The 16,107-nt window shown below is 58.6% G+C and overlaps 1 protein-coding gene across 3 annotated transcripts; it reads left to right on the forward strand.

Annotated features, from left to right (window-relative positions):
• Window positions 1–6,118: 6,118 nt before the first annotated feature.
• CDK2AP1 (cyclin dependent kinase 2 associated protein 1) lies at window positions 6,119–14,880 on the forward strand. 3 transcript variants are annotated; one of them, XM_053669825.1, is made up of 4 exons: window positions 6,119–6,459; window positions 10,744–10,841; window positions 12,363–12,489; window positions 14,089–14,880. In XM_053669825.1, the coding sequence occupies exons 1-4, from the start codon at window positions 6,192–6,194 to the stop codon at window positions 14,154–14,156; spliced, it is 561 nt and encodes a 186-aa protein (XP_053525800.1). In that variant the 5' UTR covers window positions 6,119–6,191; the 3' UTR covers window positions 14,157–14,880. The 3 variants fall into 3 exon arrangements, with proteins under 3 accessions (XP_053525800.1, XP_037016969.1, XP_053525801.1); XM_037161074.2 differs by having other exon boundaries at window positions 6,126–6,219; XM_053669826.1 differs by lacking the exon at window positions 6,119–6,459 and adding an exon at window positions 8,769–8,922.
• Window positions 14,881–16,107: the final 1,227 nt, after the last annotated feature.

A 16,107-nucleotide genomic window follows, 5' to 3' on the forward strand; every position in this document is an offset into this window, starting at 1 on the left:
CCACTCTGGGCGTCGCGCGCACTGTTGGGTGAGGAGGCGCAGGTGCCGACGCTGCTGCCTCCAAGTCACGGTCGTTAAGAACTTCCAGCAAGGGTTCCAGGCAAGGGAAGGCCGGCTAGGCGGGTGCTCAAGGTGTCTGGAGTATTCAACGTGTGCGCTTCCGGTGGTTGCTTGAATACGGGACACCACCAGCACGGGACAGAAGTCACAGAGCAGGTGACAAGGTACAGTGTCTTCACCCTGCTCCTCCAGCCAGGCCCTGTCCCTCTTTCCCAGGCTGTGGCTCAGCCTCCCTTCTTAAGGGACGTTAGAGATTAGGTTTTGAGTGTCACAAAACATGCTCCCGCTTCCGCTGGGTTTACCTTTTCCAGGCAAGATTTCGTTTTCACAAGGATTCACGTGTGAGCCCTTCAGTTCCTGGAGTGATCCGAACTGGAATAAGTGAGTAATGGTAGGACACCAGGGACGTCAACAAGGGCGTGACCCTTTCACAGAACGGTGGGCGCTTCGAGAAGGTGCCCGCTGGCTGGAGCAGGAAGAGGCCCCAGGTCCCCCATTTCCAGTCCTTGATGCGGGGACACAGGGCTCTCAGTTCCATCATTGACAGTGGGCTTCTGTTTAGTTCCTGTCCCCAGTTTGTTTTTGCCTGTGTGTGTTTCTTGTTCAGAGGTCGGTGTGAAAATAGGTGTGTTGTGTCTCCGAGTGTTTGCGTGTCTCAGTTGTGGGATCCTGGCCATGGGGAGTCAGGCCTGAGAAACCTAAACTTAGGGTCTGAAATAGGTTGGCCCAGAGTCAGTCCAGCTGTGGCTGGTGCGGCTCAGTGGTTTGTGTGCCGGCCTGCGAACCAAGACGTTGCCGGTTCGATTCCCAGTCAGGGCACATGCCTGAATTGCGGGCCAGGTCCCCAGTTGGGGGCATGTGAGAGGCAACCTATTGATGTGTTTTTTTGCACACTCTCCCTCTCTTTCTCCCTTCCCCTCTCTCTAAAAATAAATAAATCTTAAAAAAGTCCAGTCCATTGTCTGTTTTTGAACAATCCTGCAAGCTGAGTTTTTACTTTCTTACATGGTTGAAAAAAATAAATCGAAGAATATTTTGTAACGTGAAAATTACGTGCAACTCACATCTCAGCGCTCGTAAATACAGTTTCATTGGAACCCAGGCAGGGTGCGTCCTCGTCGCCACGGTCCCAGGCTGCCCAGAAGGATGAAGTTGAGTAGCTGAGAGACTGGAGGGCCCGTGAAGCCTGGAACCTGTATTACCCGATCATTTCACAGGAACAGTTTTGCTGGCTCCTGGTCAAAACGAGGGACTGATGTGCAGAAACGTAGCTGAAAATGGACAGGTTGGGTAGCAGACTCGTGCGCATACCTCAGCCTCATGGCGGCGCGAAGTGTGGCTTCACCATCCCGAGCTCACAGACCGTGGTACTTCCCTCCCCGCCCCGGGACGTCCGGGTGTCAAGCTTACGGGTCAGGCCACTGACTTCACTAGTTTCTCAGGTTAGTGGTGTCCAAAGGTACAGTCACAATTTCCAATTTAAAGACACAGCATCTTGAACAGAGCTTTGCCATTGTTTGGTGAAGTTGTGTGTGCAGGGCATGAGTGCTGCCGTGCGAATGTATACACGGGAAACCCTGCGTAAGCAGAAGTTCAATATACACCCCTGTGAGTCACCCTTCTCACTGCCTGGGGCCGGCGCACCCGCCTCGGGAGCACCCCCAGAGTGACGTGCAGGGGTGGAAACCGTGGGGAGGCCTTTCCGGGTTGGCGTATTTCATTACAGAAAGTGGCCCATGGGTTGTCTGTCTGCCTCCTTGGGACGTTCAGGTTCCAAGAATTCTTAAGAGCCCCATCCTATCCAGCCTGGCGAACCCTACAGATTGAGCTAAGGTGCGGGGAGGCCACGCCAGTCACCTGCGGCCTAAAGAGAGGTTTGTGGCAGGTCCTGACCTCAACGCCCTGCTTCCCGAAGCTCCCCCGCACTGAGCGCTTCCCCTCCTGGGCCCGGAGCCTTCTGCCCCCTGGTCCCCGGCAGGCCCCTCCAGGAGATGCTCATTAAAATGGTTCCTAAGAAGAAACCATTCCAGATCATTCTAAAACCATGCATTAGACTCCGGCCAGTGGGGCTCAGTGGGTTGGAGCATCGTCTCATAAACTGCAAGTTCGCAGGTTCAGTTCCTGGTCAGGGCACATCATGCGAATGGTGGAACACTAGAATCTTGCCTCCGAAGATCAAAGGCGGGGTGCCTGCTCTCCCCCGCTCTCCCCAACACTGCCCTCCAGGGTCTAGTCAGGGCGATGAGCCGAGAGAAACAGAAGACATGCCATCTGGAAAGGAAAAAGTAGCGCTCTCGTTACATGATCTTATTACGTACAGAAAACCAGGGAGAATCACCCCCCCCCACACACACACACAAGCTAGTAGAGCTAATAAGCTCAGGAAAGCTGCAGGATACAAGACAATATGGGAAAGTCTGTTGTATTTCTACGCACCAGCAACGAATAATCCAAACATTAGCCCCGGCTGGTGTGGCTCAGTGGATTGAGTGCCAGTCTGAGAACTACAGGGTCACCAGTTCGATTCCCAGTCAGGGCGTATGTCTGGGTTCTGGGCCAGGTCCCCAGTTGGGGGCACATGAGAAGTAACCACATGTTGATGTTTCTCTTGTTCTTCATCTCTTCCCCTCTGTCTAAAAATAAATAAAATATTTTTTTAATCTAAACATTAAATTAAGAAAACAATTCCATTTACAACAGCATCAAAGATAATGAAATACTTGAGAAAGAATTTACCCAAAGAAGTACAAGACTTGCATATTGTAAACTATCAAACATTTTTGAAGAGATACCTGCCTGAATGGAAAGACATCCTTTGTTCACAGATTGGAAAACTTAATATTTCAATGAAGACAGCAGTGCTCCCTAAATTGATACACAGATTTAATACAAGGCCTGCTAAAATTCCAATTGCCTTCTTTTGTATGGCACACACACAAAAAAAAATGAACAAGCAGGATTCTAAAACGCATGTGGAAATGCAAGGGACCCAGAACAGCTAAAAGAATCTCGAGAGAGAAAAGCAAAACTGTGGCGCTCACGCTTCCTTCATGGTGAGTGTGTTACTCCAAACCCACAGCAGCCGAAGCAGCGAGGTGTCGGCAAGGGGAGAGGCACGCAGATCGGCCGGCCGGTCCATGGACCGGAACTGAGTCCAGGAGCGGACCCTCCTATTTATCATCAGCCAATTTTCAGCACGGCTGTCAGGACCATTCCGTGGAGAAAGGACAGTCTTTTCAACAGACGGGGGCCCGACGACGACGGGACAGCCACACACAGAGAGGAACAGGGAACAGACCGGAGACCCAAATGGAAGAACACAAACGTTCCTCCACCAGAACACGGGAAAATCACCATGACCTTGGGCTGGACATGGCACCCAAAGCACAGCTCATCGAAGGAAAAAAATGGGAGTATGGGATTTCATGAAAATTGAAAAAGCTCGTGTGTGCCAAAGTACCCTATCAAGAAAATGAAAAGACCACCCAAAGAGTGGGGGAGACTATTTGCAAATTATATATCCGAGAAGGGGCCGGTATCCTGATTGTGTTGTAAATAGGCAAAAAATTGGAATAGACGTTCCTCCAAAGGATATATACAAATGACCAGTAAATGCATGAAAAGATGCTCATCACACTCATTAGGAAAATGCAAGTCAAACCCAGGAAATACTAGGCCACACCCACTAGGATGCCTGAAAAAAAAAAGTCAGATGATAGGATGTGTTGGTGAAGATGAGGAGACACTGGAACCCTCACTCAGGGCTCGTGGGCGGAGCTACAACGGGGCAGCGGCTATGGGAAGCAGTTTGGTGGTTCCCCAAAAAGTGAAACGTAGAATCACCAGAAGACTCAGCCATTCCATTCCTGGGTGGACACCCCCGGAAGAATGGGAAGCAGAAAAACTTGCTTGCACACACGTGTTCCGGCAGCCATATTGATAATGGCCCGAAACTGGAAACAACCCAGTGTGTGTGTCCGCTGGTGACGCCCTCCCTGTCTCCAGTGGAGCATCGTCCACCCACAGATACTGGAGAGAAGGTACCAGAGAGACAGAGCCGGTTATAACATGGACGGACCTTGGAAACATGTCCCTGAGTGAGAGGAGCCAGACCCAGGTCACACACCGAGTGGTCCCACCTGGATGACATGTCCTAGGTTCACCCAGAGGGACAGAGACCAGATAGGTGGCTGCCTGAAGCCAGGGGCAGTGGGGAGAGGGCAGTGACTGCTCCTGGGTACAGAATTTCTTTTGGGAGTGGGGGAAATGTTCTAGAATTAGATGGTGGGGACGCCTGCACAGCCCGGCGAAGACACTAGACCACTGGGTGCTATACTGTAATAGGGTGAATTTTATGCTACGTGGATTGTATTTCAATTTAAAAAGGGAAACACTGTTGTTGTTTTTTTCAATGACCACTAGGACTTCAAGTGAGGGGGAGCCGGCCTCATGGTGAAAACACAACCACATGGAAATAGAAAAGCCCAGACATGTGGGGAGGGGGGCCCGGGGTCGGCGGCCGCTGCGACCTGGAGCGCTGCCCCAAGGACTCGGAGGCGCCGACCGCTCCCGGGTAGCGGAGCCCGCATTAGGGCCGGGCGTCTGCCCTATGAGCCCGCAGCTTGTAGCCTCCGCCCGGCCGCGGCCAATAGGAGAAGCGCCAGCGCCGGCGGCTAATGAGCGCTGGAAACGTGGCTGGTCTGGATGCGGATGCACTGGGAGAGTGCAAGGCGCGCTGGGGTTTGAAGACTCGGGATAATAACAATAATGTAAAGCACCTTAATGCCTTCGCATTCGCTACACACGGAAAATATAGTGTTGTCGGGATATATTGTGTCAAAGAAGATGTGTCAGAGATGAATTTCCCCAGTTCCTTCTTTCAAAACTGTGACGACGAAAAAATTGAAAATTACATCGTGGCCTTGGAATCTATTTCCAGTGGACGGTGCTACAGCACTTTTGAGCATTGGGTCCCTGGGGCGGGGGTGGGCGAAGGTGTCATTAATTTGTTTATGAAGTGAAATTTCGCGGAGCATCCTCGGAGGAACCAGCCTAGGGTTGCTCCCTGGGGGTGCTGGTTAAGCCGGGGAGGGGGTGCCGCCAGCACTTCCAATCCTCAGGGGAAGGACGGGAGGCCGTGGGGCGGGTGAGGGGTGGGCATCCCTTCACTCCTGGTGGGAGAAGAACCTACCTCACTAGTTTCAGATGTGGCCGAATGTCTGTGACTAATTAAAAAATTTGCCAGCCACGGTGATTTTAAAAGGGCGGAAAAGGGTGGGTATCTTGTGCATTTTGATGAGCTTTAGTATTTAAGCAGAACTCCAAGAAAGAGTACCTTCAAAAGCTTAATCATCTTAATCCCAGATACATTCGATGATTCATTGTATCGTAGTCGGATTTGCGGCTGGGCTGGGGTCGAAGGAGGGTCAAAAATGATTATCAGGTAAGACTCTAGGAGAGGAGAAATTTGGCCAAGTTCACATTCTTGTATCCTTGGCGCCTGGAAGTATCCGGCACATAGTAGGCGCTTCTTAAATATCTGAATGAGTTAATATGCACAATTACGTGAGCGCCAGGGTGAATCTTCCAGCGGGAAATTGCTCTGGCTTTGTCCGTCTCAAAGGAGTCGCAGGCCCCCAAAGGGTTAAAAACCACTTACTCCTGACAGGGACGTGAAATTTATTTGAAATCAATGTCACGAATTGGTTGTTCTGATTCTGGGGGATAGCCAAGACCTCGGCGTCTGGAAGCATCTACGCGCTTAAAAAGATCATTCGCCACCATTTTCTCCAGGTAATTTTCCATCCCTGCCCCCACAGTCAAGGGGACAAAAAACTAATTCCGAAATCCGACCTTGCTATTTAAAAAAAACAACAACAAAAAAATTGCTAAAATAAGAAATCTTCAGGCGCTGGAAGCGAAGAAGAAGAAAGGGACCCACGCGGGCCACGGGCGCCGCCGGGACCCCAGCCCCCCAAACTTTGCCAAGTTGCGGCGCCGAGCGCGCGGGGAGGCGCGGGGCGCGGCCGCGGGCGGAGCCGCCCCCTGACGCCGGGCCGCCCCCTCCCGGCCCGGGCCGGCCCCGCTGGCTCGGCTCAAAGTTTGCGGCCGCCCCTGCGCCCGCCCGATGTATGGGTGATATACTGCGGCGGTGTCAGGGTGAGGGACGGCCATATTTGCCGGTGCGGCCCGAGCCGTCAACAACAAAAAGTGCGCGGGAGCTCGGCGGGCGCACGGACGGGCGCACGGACCCCGGGCCCGCCTCGCCGCCGCCCGGCCTCGCCGCCGCCGCCGCCTCGCGGGCCGGGCCCCGCGGCGCCCCGCGCGCCCCGCCGCTCGGGGGGATGTCTTACAAACCGAACTTGACCGCGCACATGCCCGCCGCCTCCCTCAACGCCGGTGAGTGCGCCCCGCCCGCCGCGCGCGCCGCGCCCCAAGTGTCGCCAAGTTGGGGGCCCGCGCGCCTGGCCCGGGCTCCCGCGGGCCCGCGAGGCCGGGGGCGACAGGCACGGGGTCCTGGCCCGGGGCAGCGCGGCGGCCGCCGCCGCCATGATTCCGGCGCCCGCGCTGCCAAAGTTGGCGGGTGCGCCCCGCGCGGCGCCGGGCCTGCGGCTTGGGCCGGGCCCGGGCCCCGGGCGCGGGCGGCCGCCGCGGTCCCCCCCACGCCGGCGGCCGAGGGCTCGCGGGGAGCGCGGCGGGCGAGGGCGGGGGAGGCTTTCCTCGGCTCCTTTTTCCTCCTGCTTTTGGGCGGCTCGGCGAGGGCCCCTGCCGGCGGGAGTCGGGAGCGGCCGGGCCGCGGCGCGCCGGGAGCGGGGTGCCGGGCGCGGGGCCGGCGCCGCCGGTGGGGAGCGAGGGTGCAGGCCCGGACTGGGACTGGGGGGGGGGGGCGGGCTGCCGGGGTGCACGTGTGCAAGGCCCGCCCAGCCTGGGCAGGGCTGGGGGCGGCGGTGTGCCAGGTGTAGCCCCCCTGGAGGTTGCAGGGTGGCTGAATGGGGACGGGGATTTACCCACGGTGCAGGGGACTCAATGGTTAGCGGGGGCTCAGCCTGGCGCGCGGAAGCAGGGGTCCTCGGAACAGGGCACGTGGGAGGTCGCCTCTGGCGCGCGCGCCAAGTGAAAGAAGTTGGGGAGGACCGGGCGGAGGGTGGCCTCTGAGTACCTGCAGGAGAGGGGTATGGAGGTAGGGGGCATCTGAGCCGGGCTCCGCACGTCGGAACCCGCAGATCTGAACCTAGAGCCGCCTCCAGCACAAGTAGGGAGGGGCTACCTCGGGCTGGAGCCGGCGGCCCGGGCAACTCCTCCAGAAGTTGTCAGGTAGCTTGAGGCTCTGCCCCCGGGTTCTCCCTGGGGACTGACCCCAGGGGGCCGGGAGGGCGTGTGTGAGAAAAGGTGGCTTTCGTTGTAGGCCGGCTCTGTTCCCTCACCAGGGTCCTTTTCCTTTAGACGCTCTGGTGGAAACAGTTCCCAAAAACCCTGGCGCCTGGGTGGGGGGAGGGGGCAGAAGCCTGGGTGGGGGGAGGGGATGGTCCCTGCTGGTCAGAAATGCCACGCTGGCAGTTCGCCGTGAGTTTGGGCCTTGTCTCCAAATGTTGACTCCTTAACTCCAAAAATCTGCAGAGAGACCCAAAAAACCAATACACGTGCATGTGCCTACATATGTATTTAACTTTTTGGATATAGAATGGGGGATAAGAAAGGGTTAAGGTTCAAGGTGTGTGTGTTTGTGTGGGGACGACGGTTGAATCCGTCAGATGTGGTCCCGGGGTCCCCAGAGCGAACAGCACTGTTTCCTCAGATGTCCTCACCTGCTCTGGGGTCTGCAGACCCGGAGGGGCTGGCCTCAGGCGGGCAGCCTTGCCCACTCGCTCCCACGTCTGTTATCCGTGGTGTGAGGAGGGCGGGTGAGGGTCTCTGCAGCCCCAGCGGGTGGGAGCTCTCAGGCCTGCCTTGGGGTAGCTGAGGCAGGGGCCCTGCCTGGGGACCTTTGAGGACTGGGGTCACAGTGACTGGCAGCCACTCAGGACCCTGAGGCCCTGTTCTGGGCTGGCCAGCACCTGTGCACAGGTTTCTTTCCCTCTGCTGCAGTGAAATCCAGGAGAACTGAGGCTCCCCCCCCACCTCGGGCATTCTGGTGGGGGCCGCCCCCTCCCTGCGGACCCCTTTAGAAAGCCTCTTCTCCCCCTCCTTTCGCATCCAAGATGGACTCCCCAGTGCCGCTCCTCTGGCTTCCTTGTCATCATCCCTCACGCCCTCCAGCCCTGCCTCCTGCGCACGGGCTGCCAAGCCGCGGCCTGGCCGGCGGTGGCAGTGGCGGAGTAGACAAAGCCCCCGCCTGCCTGCCTGAAAGCGCCCCCCCCACCAGGCGCCCCAAGTGGCGGGAAGGCCGCCAGCTCCCCAGGCCCAGGCCGCTCTTTGTCTGGGGTGGGGGCGGGGAGCTGCGCCTGGCCCCAGGAGCTGCTGGCCTCTGCCAGTCCCTCCCTCCGCGGCCTCCCGGTCCCGCACACTGCGCGCATTGTCTGCGAGGCTCTGCTCCAGCCGTGGCGCTCACGCCCAGTCTGGTGGTCTCCCTGGCCTTGTACAGCCCGGCCCTCTGGGTCTGCAGGAAGCAGCGGGCGTGAACGGAACTCGGGGCCCTTGCCAACTCTCCAGGGCTGCAGACACCCGCCTCTCAACACAAAGTAGGGGCTGGCGCTGACGCACAGTCGGGGTCACCTGTCCTGAGCTGTGGCCAGCCTCTCCCTTGGCCCCCCAGGACCTAACCTAGAGCCTTCAGATGCTGGGTTGGGAACCGCTACCTCAGACAGATGGGGAAACTGAGGCCCAGAGAGGGAAGGGACTGGGGTAAGGCCACACAGCCGCCGGGTGTTGGCTGTAGGCGAGAAGATGGGATAGGGAGGCCAAAACCCAGTGGGAAGAGCACCCAGGAAGCACAGGGCAGGGGAATGCGTGGGAGGTGCCAGCCCACCTCTGCCAGGGAGCTGGAATCTTCTAGGTGCCCGGAAGCGCTGTGGACAGCCTGGGCCAGGCCCCACAGGCAGCTCCCTGGCCTTCTGGAGAGGTGTTGTGGTGTGTGGCCTTCAGGATTGGATCCCAGGGCTGGGGCCACGAAGCCACAGCTGCCCAGGCCACTGTCAGGGCCCCCTTCAGAAAACGCAGGAAGTGGGGTTTGGTGGGTGTGAGGGGGGCCGCGGGGGCGGCCTTTCCACCCCGATTCCTGTGCTCTGGCGCGTCTGCCCTTGGCTGGACCGTATATGTGACATGCTGGTGTGGGTCCCCATCCCGAGCAGCACGGCCCCTCCGGGCGTTGTCACCACCAGCGCAGAGGTGGCAGTGCCATGTGTCCCGACTTGGCCTGTCCTGCTTGAGCATAGTCCTGGACCCCGGTGGGTAAGTCCAGGGCGGGCCTGACACCGGAGGTACGGAGCTGTCCCCGGCTCCTGGACAGAGGGGCACAGGGGCAGGCATTGGGGTGTTAGCCTGCTTTGTGCTGTGTGGCCTGGAGCCTCGCCCGCCCTCTCTGGTCCGTTTCTCCTGCTGCAGGGAGGAGCCCCAGGGTCCTCTAGGGCCGCTTCCCGCTCCATCAGCCTGAGCTTCCCAACTTCCTTCCTCCCTGCCCCTCCCCTTGCCCACACCAGATGAGCAGCTGGTCGCTTTGGCCAGCCTGGCACCAGCTGTCCCTCCCCGGGGCCAGGTCTGCAGAGCCTGTTGTGCGTGTGTGTGAGGCCGTTCGGCACGGCGGGCGGCAGCCGGGGGAGCGGCTCCTCTGCCGGGCGTGGAGGCAGGCGGGCAGCTGCTGAGGAGGGCTAGGTAAATTCTCCATGGTTACCGCTGTTTGTGATTCCGCAGGACATCCTTTCCCCACGCCTGGCCACTCGGACGCCATGCCGGGCCTGTGTGCTTCCAGGACCCGGGTGGGGGCTGCAGAACTCCCTGCCGAGGACCTTTCCTCCCCCGTTCGGGAGACCCCGTTTGGGCTGGGCCCGGCCCCACGTGGTCCCTTGCTGTCTCCGAGTGCGGCAGTCCACAAGCAGGACCAGCCCTCCCTTGGGGTGCAAGTCATCTGGGCATAGACTCAGACGGTTGAGAGTCCTGTTCCCCCTTTTGGGGAGGGGCTGGTCTGAGGACACACCAAGGCTGTGGTGTGCCCCAGGGGCCTGAGGGCGTGTCCACCGCACCAGCCCCCAGCCTCGGCTGGGTCTCAGGTCCCCACCTGCTGCCTGTCTCCTCGACCCTGTAGTCCAGCAGAGGTGTGGGCGCACAGGAAGACTGAGCCCAGCTGTGCAGCAGCCTTGAGAGCAGGCGGCCTGTCGTGGCGCTTGGTTACCAGCCCGAGGGGAGCAGGACCCAGGAAAAGGGGCCTGGCCAGGGTTAGGCTGAGAATAGCAGCAAGTTACAGCTTCAGCACCAATGAGAAGGAGGTCTGTGATGGATTAGTGATGCCTGCCGCGTGGTGGGTGTCAAGATCAGTGGCCTGTTAGTTACGTGTTCCTATCAGTCATCAGGCGGAGGGTGGGCCAAGGCCAAACTAGAGACAGAGGCAGGGTTCTCTGTCCTGCAAGGAGCAAGGGCCGCTGTCAATGGGGAGGGTCCTGGGCAAGGGCCTGTTGCAGAATCTAGAGCCCTCGGCCTGGGTCCCGCTGGTCAAGGCCCTGTGATCCTTGACCCCTCTCTCCTCCCCTGCAGCTGGGAGCGTCCACCCGCCTTCCACCAGCATGGCGACGTCCTCACAGTACCGCCAGCTGCTGAGTGACTACGGGCCACCATCTCTCGGCTACACCCAGGTATGGCGTTGAGGGTGAGGTGCAGCGGAAGGGGCTCGGGGGTGGCCCGAGCCCTGAGGGGGCATGTGTCCCACCCTCCGGGAGGGGAGGGGAGTCAGTGGGAGAGAGGAAGGAGTAGACATGGTGGAGCAGATGGGCTTCCTCCCACCGAGGCCCTGGCTGGACTCAGGGTAGAGGCCTGAGGCACCACAACAGAGGGATGGCAAGGTGTTTCACGGGGCGCACTGGGAGCTAGGACCGGGGTTGGAGAGCCCAGGGAAGGACGGAGATCCAGGAGCTTCAGTTCCTGTTGAAGGGCCACCACCCCGTGTCTGTCTCTGGTGGGTCTTCTCGGGCCTGATTCCTGGGGAGGGAAGACCTGCCCTTGACTCTGCAACTGAACTGGGCCAGAGGGGAGGGGACCTGGTTCCCATTCCCACTCCACAAGGTGGCGGCCCTGGCAAAGCGGGGAGGGGCCCACATTCTGATAAGAGTCCCCATGCGTATCATGAGGGGCTGGTGGCCCCTGAGCCAGGCTGCTTGGGTTTGCCACTCGAGACCGTGACCCCCCACTTGGCATTCATGCCGAGACGTGGCTTTTTCACTGCCACGTAGGGGGGTCACCGGCCCATGGACAGAGGAAGCCACTTCAATGGTGGTGCCACGTGAGACCCACGGCGGCTGGCTGCAAGATTCTTTCCCGTGGTCGGAACTCGCCACATTCTGAGGTCGCCATGGGCGCTGTCCTTTGGGACGAGCTGGCGGCTCCCAGGCCATGCCCCGCCGGGCCCTCCTGTCCCAGGAGGAGAAGCGAGCGCGGGCCCGGGAGCGGGACCGCCTGAAGAAGCGGCGGCGGCGGGAGGATGGGCTGAGGCGCAGCCTGGAGAGGCGGCGCAACGCCCTGGCCATGCGGCTGCGGCGGGAGCAGGGCGCCGAGGGGCACAGGGCCCCGAGGCGGTGCTGGCGGGCCGCCCTGGAGCTGGGCTGGGAGAGGAGGAAGGACCGAGAGGCCAGGCAGCAGAGGAGGCGGGAGGACCAGGCAAGGGCCTCGCTCGGGCGGCCCTGGTGGGGCTGTGGGAGAGGAAGAGGAGGGGGGGGAAAGAGAGAGGCCCACGGGGACCCCAGCCTCATGGTGCTTGCTTAGGATGTTAGTGGGATCTTACGGGTTTCTGTGGGGGCCCTGCTGGTGGGGGAGGACGGGTGAATGTCCGTGTGGCCTTGAATGTACGTTGATAGCTGCCCGACCCCAGGTGTGGTCCGTATCTCGTCCACGCGCTCTGCACCCTCAGCCCTTGCTCGGGTTATACCTGCTCTTCCTTCTGGGTCCTCGGAAATTCTTGGTGGAGCCTCTCCTGTCGGGACTGGCCACCAAGACGATGACAGCTTTCTAGAGCCGGCCGGGTGGGTTCCTGGGGTGTGAGGGCAGGAGAGGGCCTCCCTGTTCTGTGGCTGCCCCTCTGGGGGGACGTGCCTGGCCCCCGGGGCACCGACCGGGCGGCGTCAGGTTGGTGCACCTCCACCTGACCCCTCCTCTGATCCCAGGGAACCGGGAGCAGCCAGGTGCCTCAGAGCAAATATGCGGAGCTGCTGGCCATCATTGAAGAGCTGGGGAAGGAGATTCGGCCCACGTACGCTGGCAGCAAGAGCGCAATGGAGAGACTCAAACGAGGTGCGTCCGACGGGGACCCCAAAGCACCGGCCATCACTCGGGGCCTTCTCGGGAGTTTTGGGTGGAGGGTGGGGGGGTCCCTAAGCCACGGGGGCTCCCGCTTTGTCACAGAGTCATTGTCCGATGTGGAGGCGTCAGGCAGGGGTGAGCGGCCCCGGGAGGTGGACTTGGGACACGACGGGACGGGGCTGCTCCAGCCAGTGAGCCCCGCCCCCCTTGCCCTGGGTGCCACAGCACAGTCTGCCGGCTCTAAAGAGGAATCTCGGGAGCTCTGTCCCCTGCCTGCTCCCTTCCTGTGGCCGCTGTGGGGCCCACGGGGCCCTCGTGTGCGGTGGGGTCTGTCCTAGTTTGGGGTGGGAGGGGCAGGAAAGCTGTGAAGTTCTTTATGCTGGGAGGGGTTGCTGTCATAGGAAAAAAGTGACTCATGGGAAGGTGTGACCGACCAGCTGACTTCAGGAGGTTGGGAAGTAGTTTGCTACCTTGTGAAGTAAAACGGGGAGGAAGGGATTTCTATTTTAGAAGATGGCAGCTCAGAGCAGAGAGACCTACGTGCAAACTCAGTTTCAGGAGGGATCTGGGTTCTTAAAAGGGTGAGAGAAGCAGCTTTGGAGGAGAACGAGAGAGGAGCACTGTTTGGTCATGAACCTGAGGCATCCGTCGGGCTGCGGTTAAGGCCGAGACTCCAGGGGTGGACCGGGCTGGCTGGGGACAGGCTCCCGCAGGCTGTGACTTTGTGGTGTTTCGGAGGAGCCCCCCGGAGGGGGGACCGATGGCGAAGCTGGTTGGGTACCGAGGGGCACGGGTGTGAGGAAGGGGGGCTGGCAGTTAGAGGCCGGAACCCAAGAGGGCTTTGGAGCAACGTGGAGCTGACCCTGACAGTCGCCAGGGTCAGGCGGGCATTGCAGTGGTCCCGGCCGCTGTTGGAGTTGGGGGAGCAAGTTACTTGCTTTTTTTTTTTTTTTTTAAGAGATTTTATATTTCTAGAGAGGGAGGGAACCAAACATCAATTGGTTGCCTTGTGCATGCCCCCAGCTGGGGACCTGACCCCCAACCCAGGCTTGTGCCCCGACCAGGAATCAAACTGGTGACCTTTTGTTTTTGCTGGAAGATGCCCAACCCCCTGAGCCACGCCAGTCGGAGTAGGAGTCATGTCTTTTTTTTTTTTCTTAAAGATTTTATTTATTTATCTTTAGAGGGGAAGGGAAGGAGAGGGGGAGAGAAATATCAATGTGTGGTTGCCTCTCGTGTGTCCCCTGCTGGGAACTGGCCTACAACCCGGGCATGTGCCCTGACTGGGAACCGAACTGTAATCCTTTGGTTCACAGGCTCGAGCTCAATCCACTGAGCCACGCCGGCCAGGGCAAGAGTCATGTCTTGAAGGAAGAGCTTGCTGGCTGTCACCTTGAGTGCAGGAGGGAGTTTTCAGGGAGATTTTCTAGGAGGGAAGGAGAACCCTGGGAGGTGGTGCCTTTCAAACCACTGGGAGGCTTGGAGGCCGGTCCTGAGCTGCTTTCCAGTGTGAGGACTTTCTGGCTGGTTGTGAAAAGGACCCTCTTTCCCTTGCCGGAGGGTCTGCAGTGTCTGCTCCTTCTCTTCCAGGCATCATCCACGCGAGAGGGCTGGTTCGAGAGTGCTTGGCCGAAACGGAGCGGAACGCCAGGTCCTAGCCGCCCGGTCAGCACAGAAGGCTCTCTGTCGTCCCCTCCTGAGAAGCTCCAGTTCCTCTCCCCTGTTCAGATGAAACTTGTTTGCAAATGGTAACAGTTCCGTTGCTCCTCCCGCGCCGCCTCCTGTGGGTCGTTAGGCTCTGAACCTACAAGTTGCTAAGCTGGAGGAGATGTTGCAGTCGACTGGGATTTACACGTTAGTTAGGAACTAGCCAGGGTGGTGTCGTTGTTTTTGGTTTTTAAAGCATTGGTTAAAAGACGCACGTCACTTACCCATCTCACAGCTCCAAGATGCAAGTGTTTCTCTTTTTGAAGACGTTTATGTTACTCAGATCGTTCTTGGTTTCTCCTCCGGAGCTAACACAGCGCTGAGGGTTTTCTTTGTAGTACGTACTGACTGCCGCACGCTTGAGTAGCCGGTCCCCGTTTGCCGTCCAGCATAGATTCCGCTTCACGTAACTTCTTTTTTGCTTAAGCATTTGCATGACTATTAGTGCTTTGAAGTCCATTTTTAAGGTGAACAAGTCATAAATACAGAAGAAAGAGCAGCTTACCACACCCCGCCTAGCAAGGACCCCTGAAATTTTTCCTAAGTCTGTATGTAGATTTCAGACCCGCCTTTTCCTGTAAGTTGATCCAAACATCAGGAAGAAAATGACTAACACTGTTTGCATCTTTGTATGTATTTATTACTTGATGTAATAAAGCTTATTTTCATTAACAATTGGTATTGAGAGGTGGGTTCCTTGAATCAAGGGGCGTCTCACCCAACAGCTCCTTCAGCAGAGGTGGCAGAGAACCCGTCACAGGTGGGTCTCCTCCCTTGTGACCGGCACCTTGGGTGTGTGACCGGCACCCTGTGCCAGGGAGTGTTTGCCGAGCCAGGGGCCAGGGGCCCAGTGATGTCAAGTCATGGTGCCTTTTAATTGCAGTGAGCGAAAGTGCCCTCCAGGAAAGAACTCGAGGACAGGGGTGAAAACGGTTGCTGACTCTGCCCTTTGCTCCCCCTCCCCACAGTCATGAGCTCTTCAGTCTTGAGGTGTCTACCCTGTGAGCACCTGGGGACACCACAGGGGTCTGTTTTTCATGCCACGTGGCCCTAGACTCAAGTGAGCCCCTTGGGTGCCGCCTGAAGCCAAAGGAGAGAGGTAATTTTTACCATCGTTCTCCGTGGGGTGAGCAGTCGCTTTGTGAAGGGGTGGGGGCGGTTTTGCGGGCGTGAGGCAGTCTCAGCCGTGACAGGTCTATGGGCTAGTCTGTCTCCGTCATGCATGTGACAGGAGATTCAAAAAGGTGCCAGAAAGGGGACAGAAACGGAAGCGTCTGTCTCTCCCGTCCACGGCTTTCCCACCCTCACCAGCTGCTTGTGTGCCTTTCCAGCCACTTTCCCCGGTGACCTTCTGAGTGCGGGTCGGAGTGGGGAAGGGCCTGCTAGTGCGGCCGGGGGTGGAGGGCCTCGCGTGGGCACTCACCCTTCCGGACCAGGTCGTGCCAAGGTGCGAGCTGTGACTGGCTGCCACAGGGTAAAGTTCTCTGGGTGCAGAGGAGAGGGAGGCCCTGTGTCTCACGGCGGCCTTCTCACCTCTCCGGTTACCCCACCTGGTTTATACGCGAACTTGAGAAGTGTCCTAACGTGCCAGGCTACTAACCTTGCCAAAACAACCCCACAGAACGGTAAGGGCAAACATGGTGATGGTGCCGAGCAAATCAGCACATAAATCGAGTTTCTGGAACCTTACCTCTTAGAAACCTACTCAAGCCTACACACGGGAATGGTACTTGGGTGTCCGCATCGGAGAGGTTGCTTGGCCACATGGTCTAATCGGCCGATAGGGCAACTAACTTAATAACCTCAAGTCTTCGCCATCTTGTTGTCTTATGCTGACATGAAGCTAATGGACACCCAAGGGTCACTGAACAATGACCTCCCAGCAGGCGACAAGGTGGCCCT

Source organism: Artibeus jamaicensis, unplaced genomic scaffold (genome assembly GCF_021234435.1).
Source record: "Artibeus jamaicensis isolate MK-2021 breed Jamaican fruit bat unplaced genomic scaffold, CSHL_Jam_final contig_525, whole genome shotgun sequence".
Classification (NCBI taxonomy): Eukaryota; Metazoa; Chordata; class Mammalia; order Chiroptera; family Phyllostomidae; genus Artibeus; species Artibeus jamaicensis.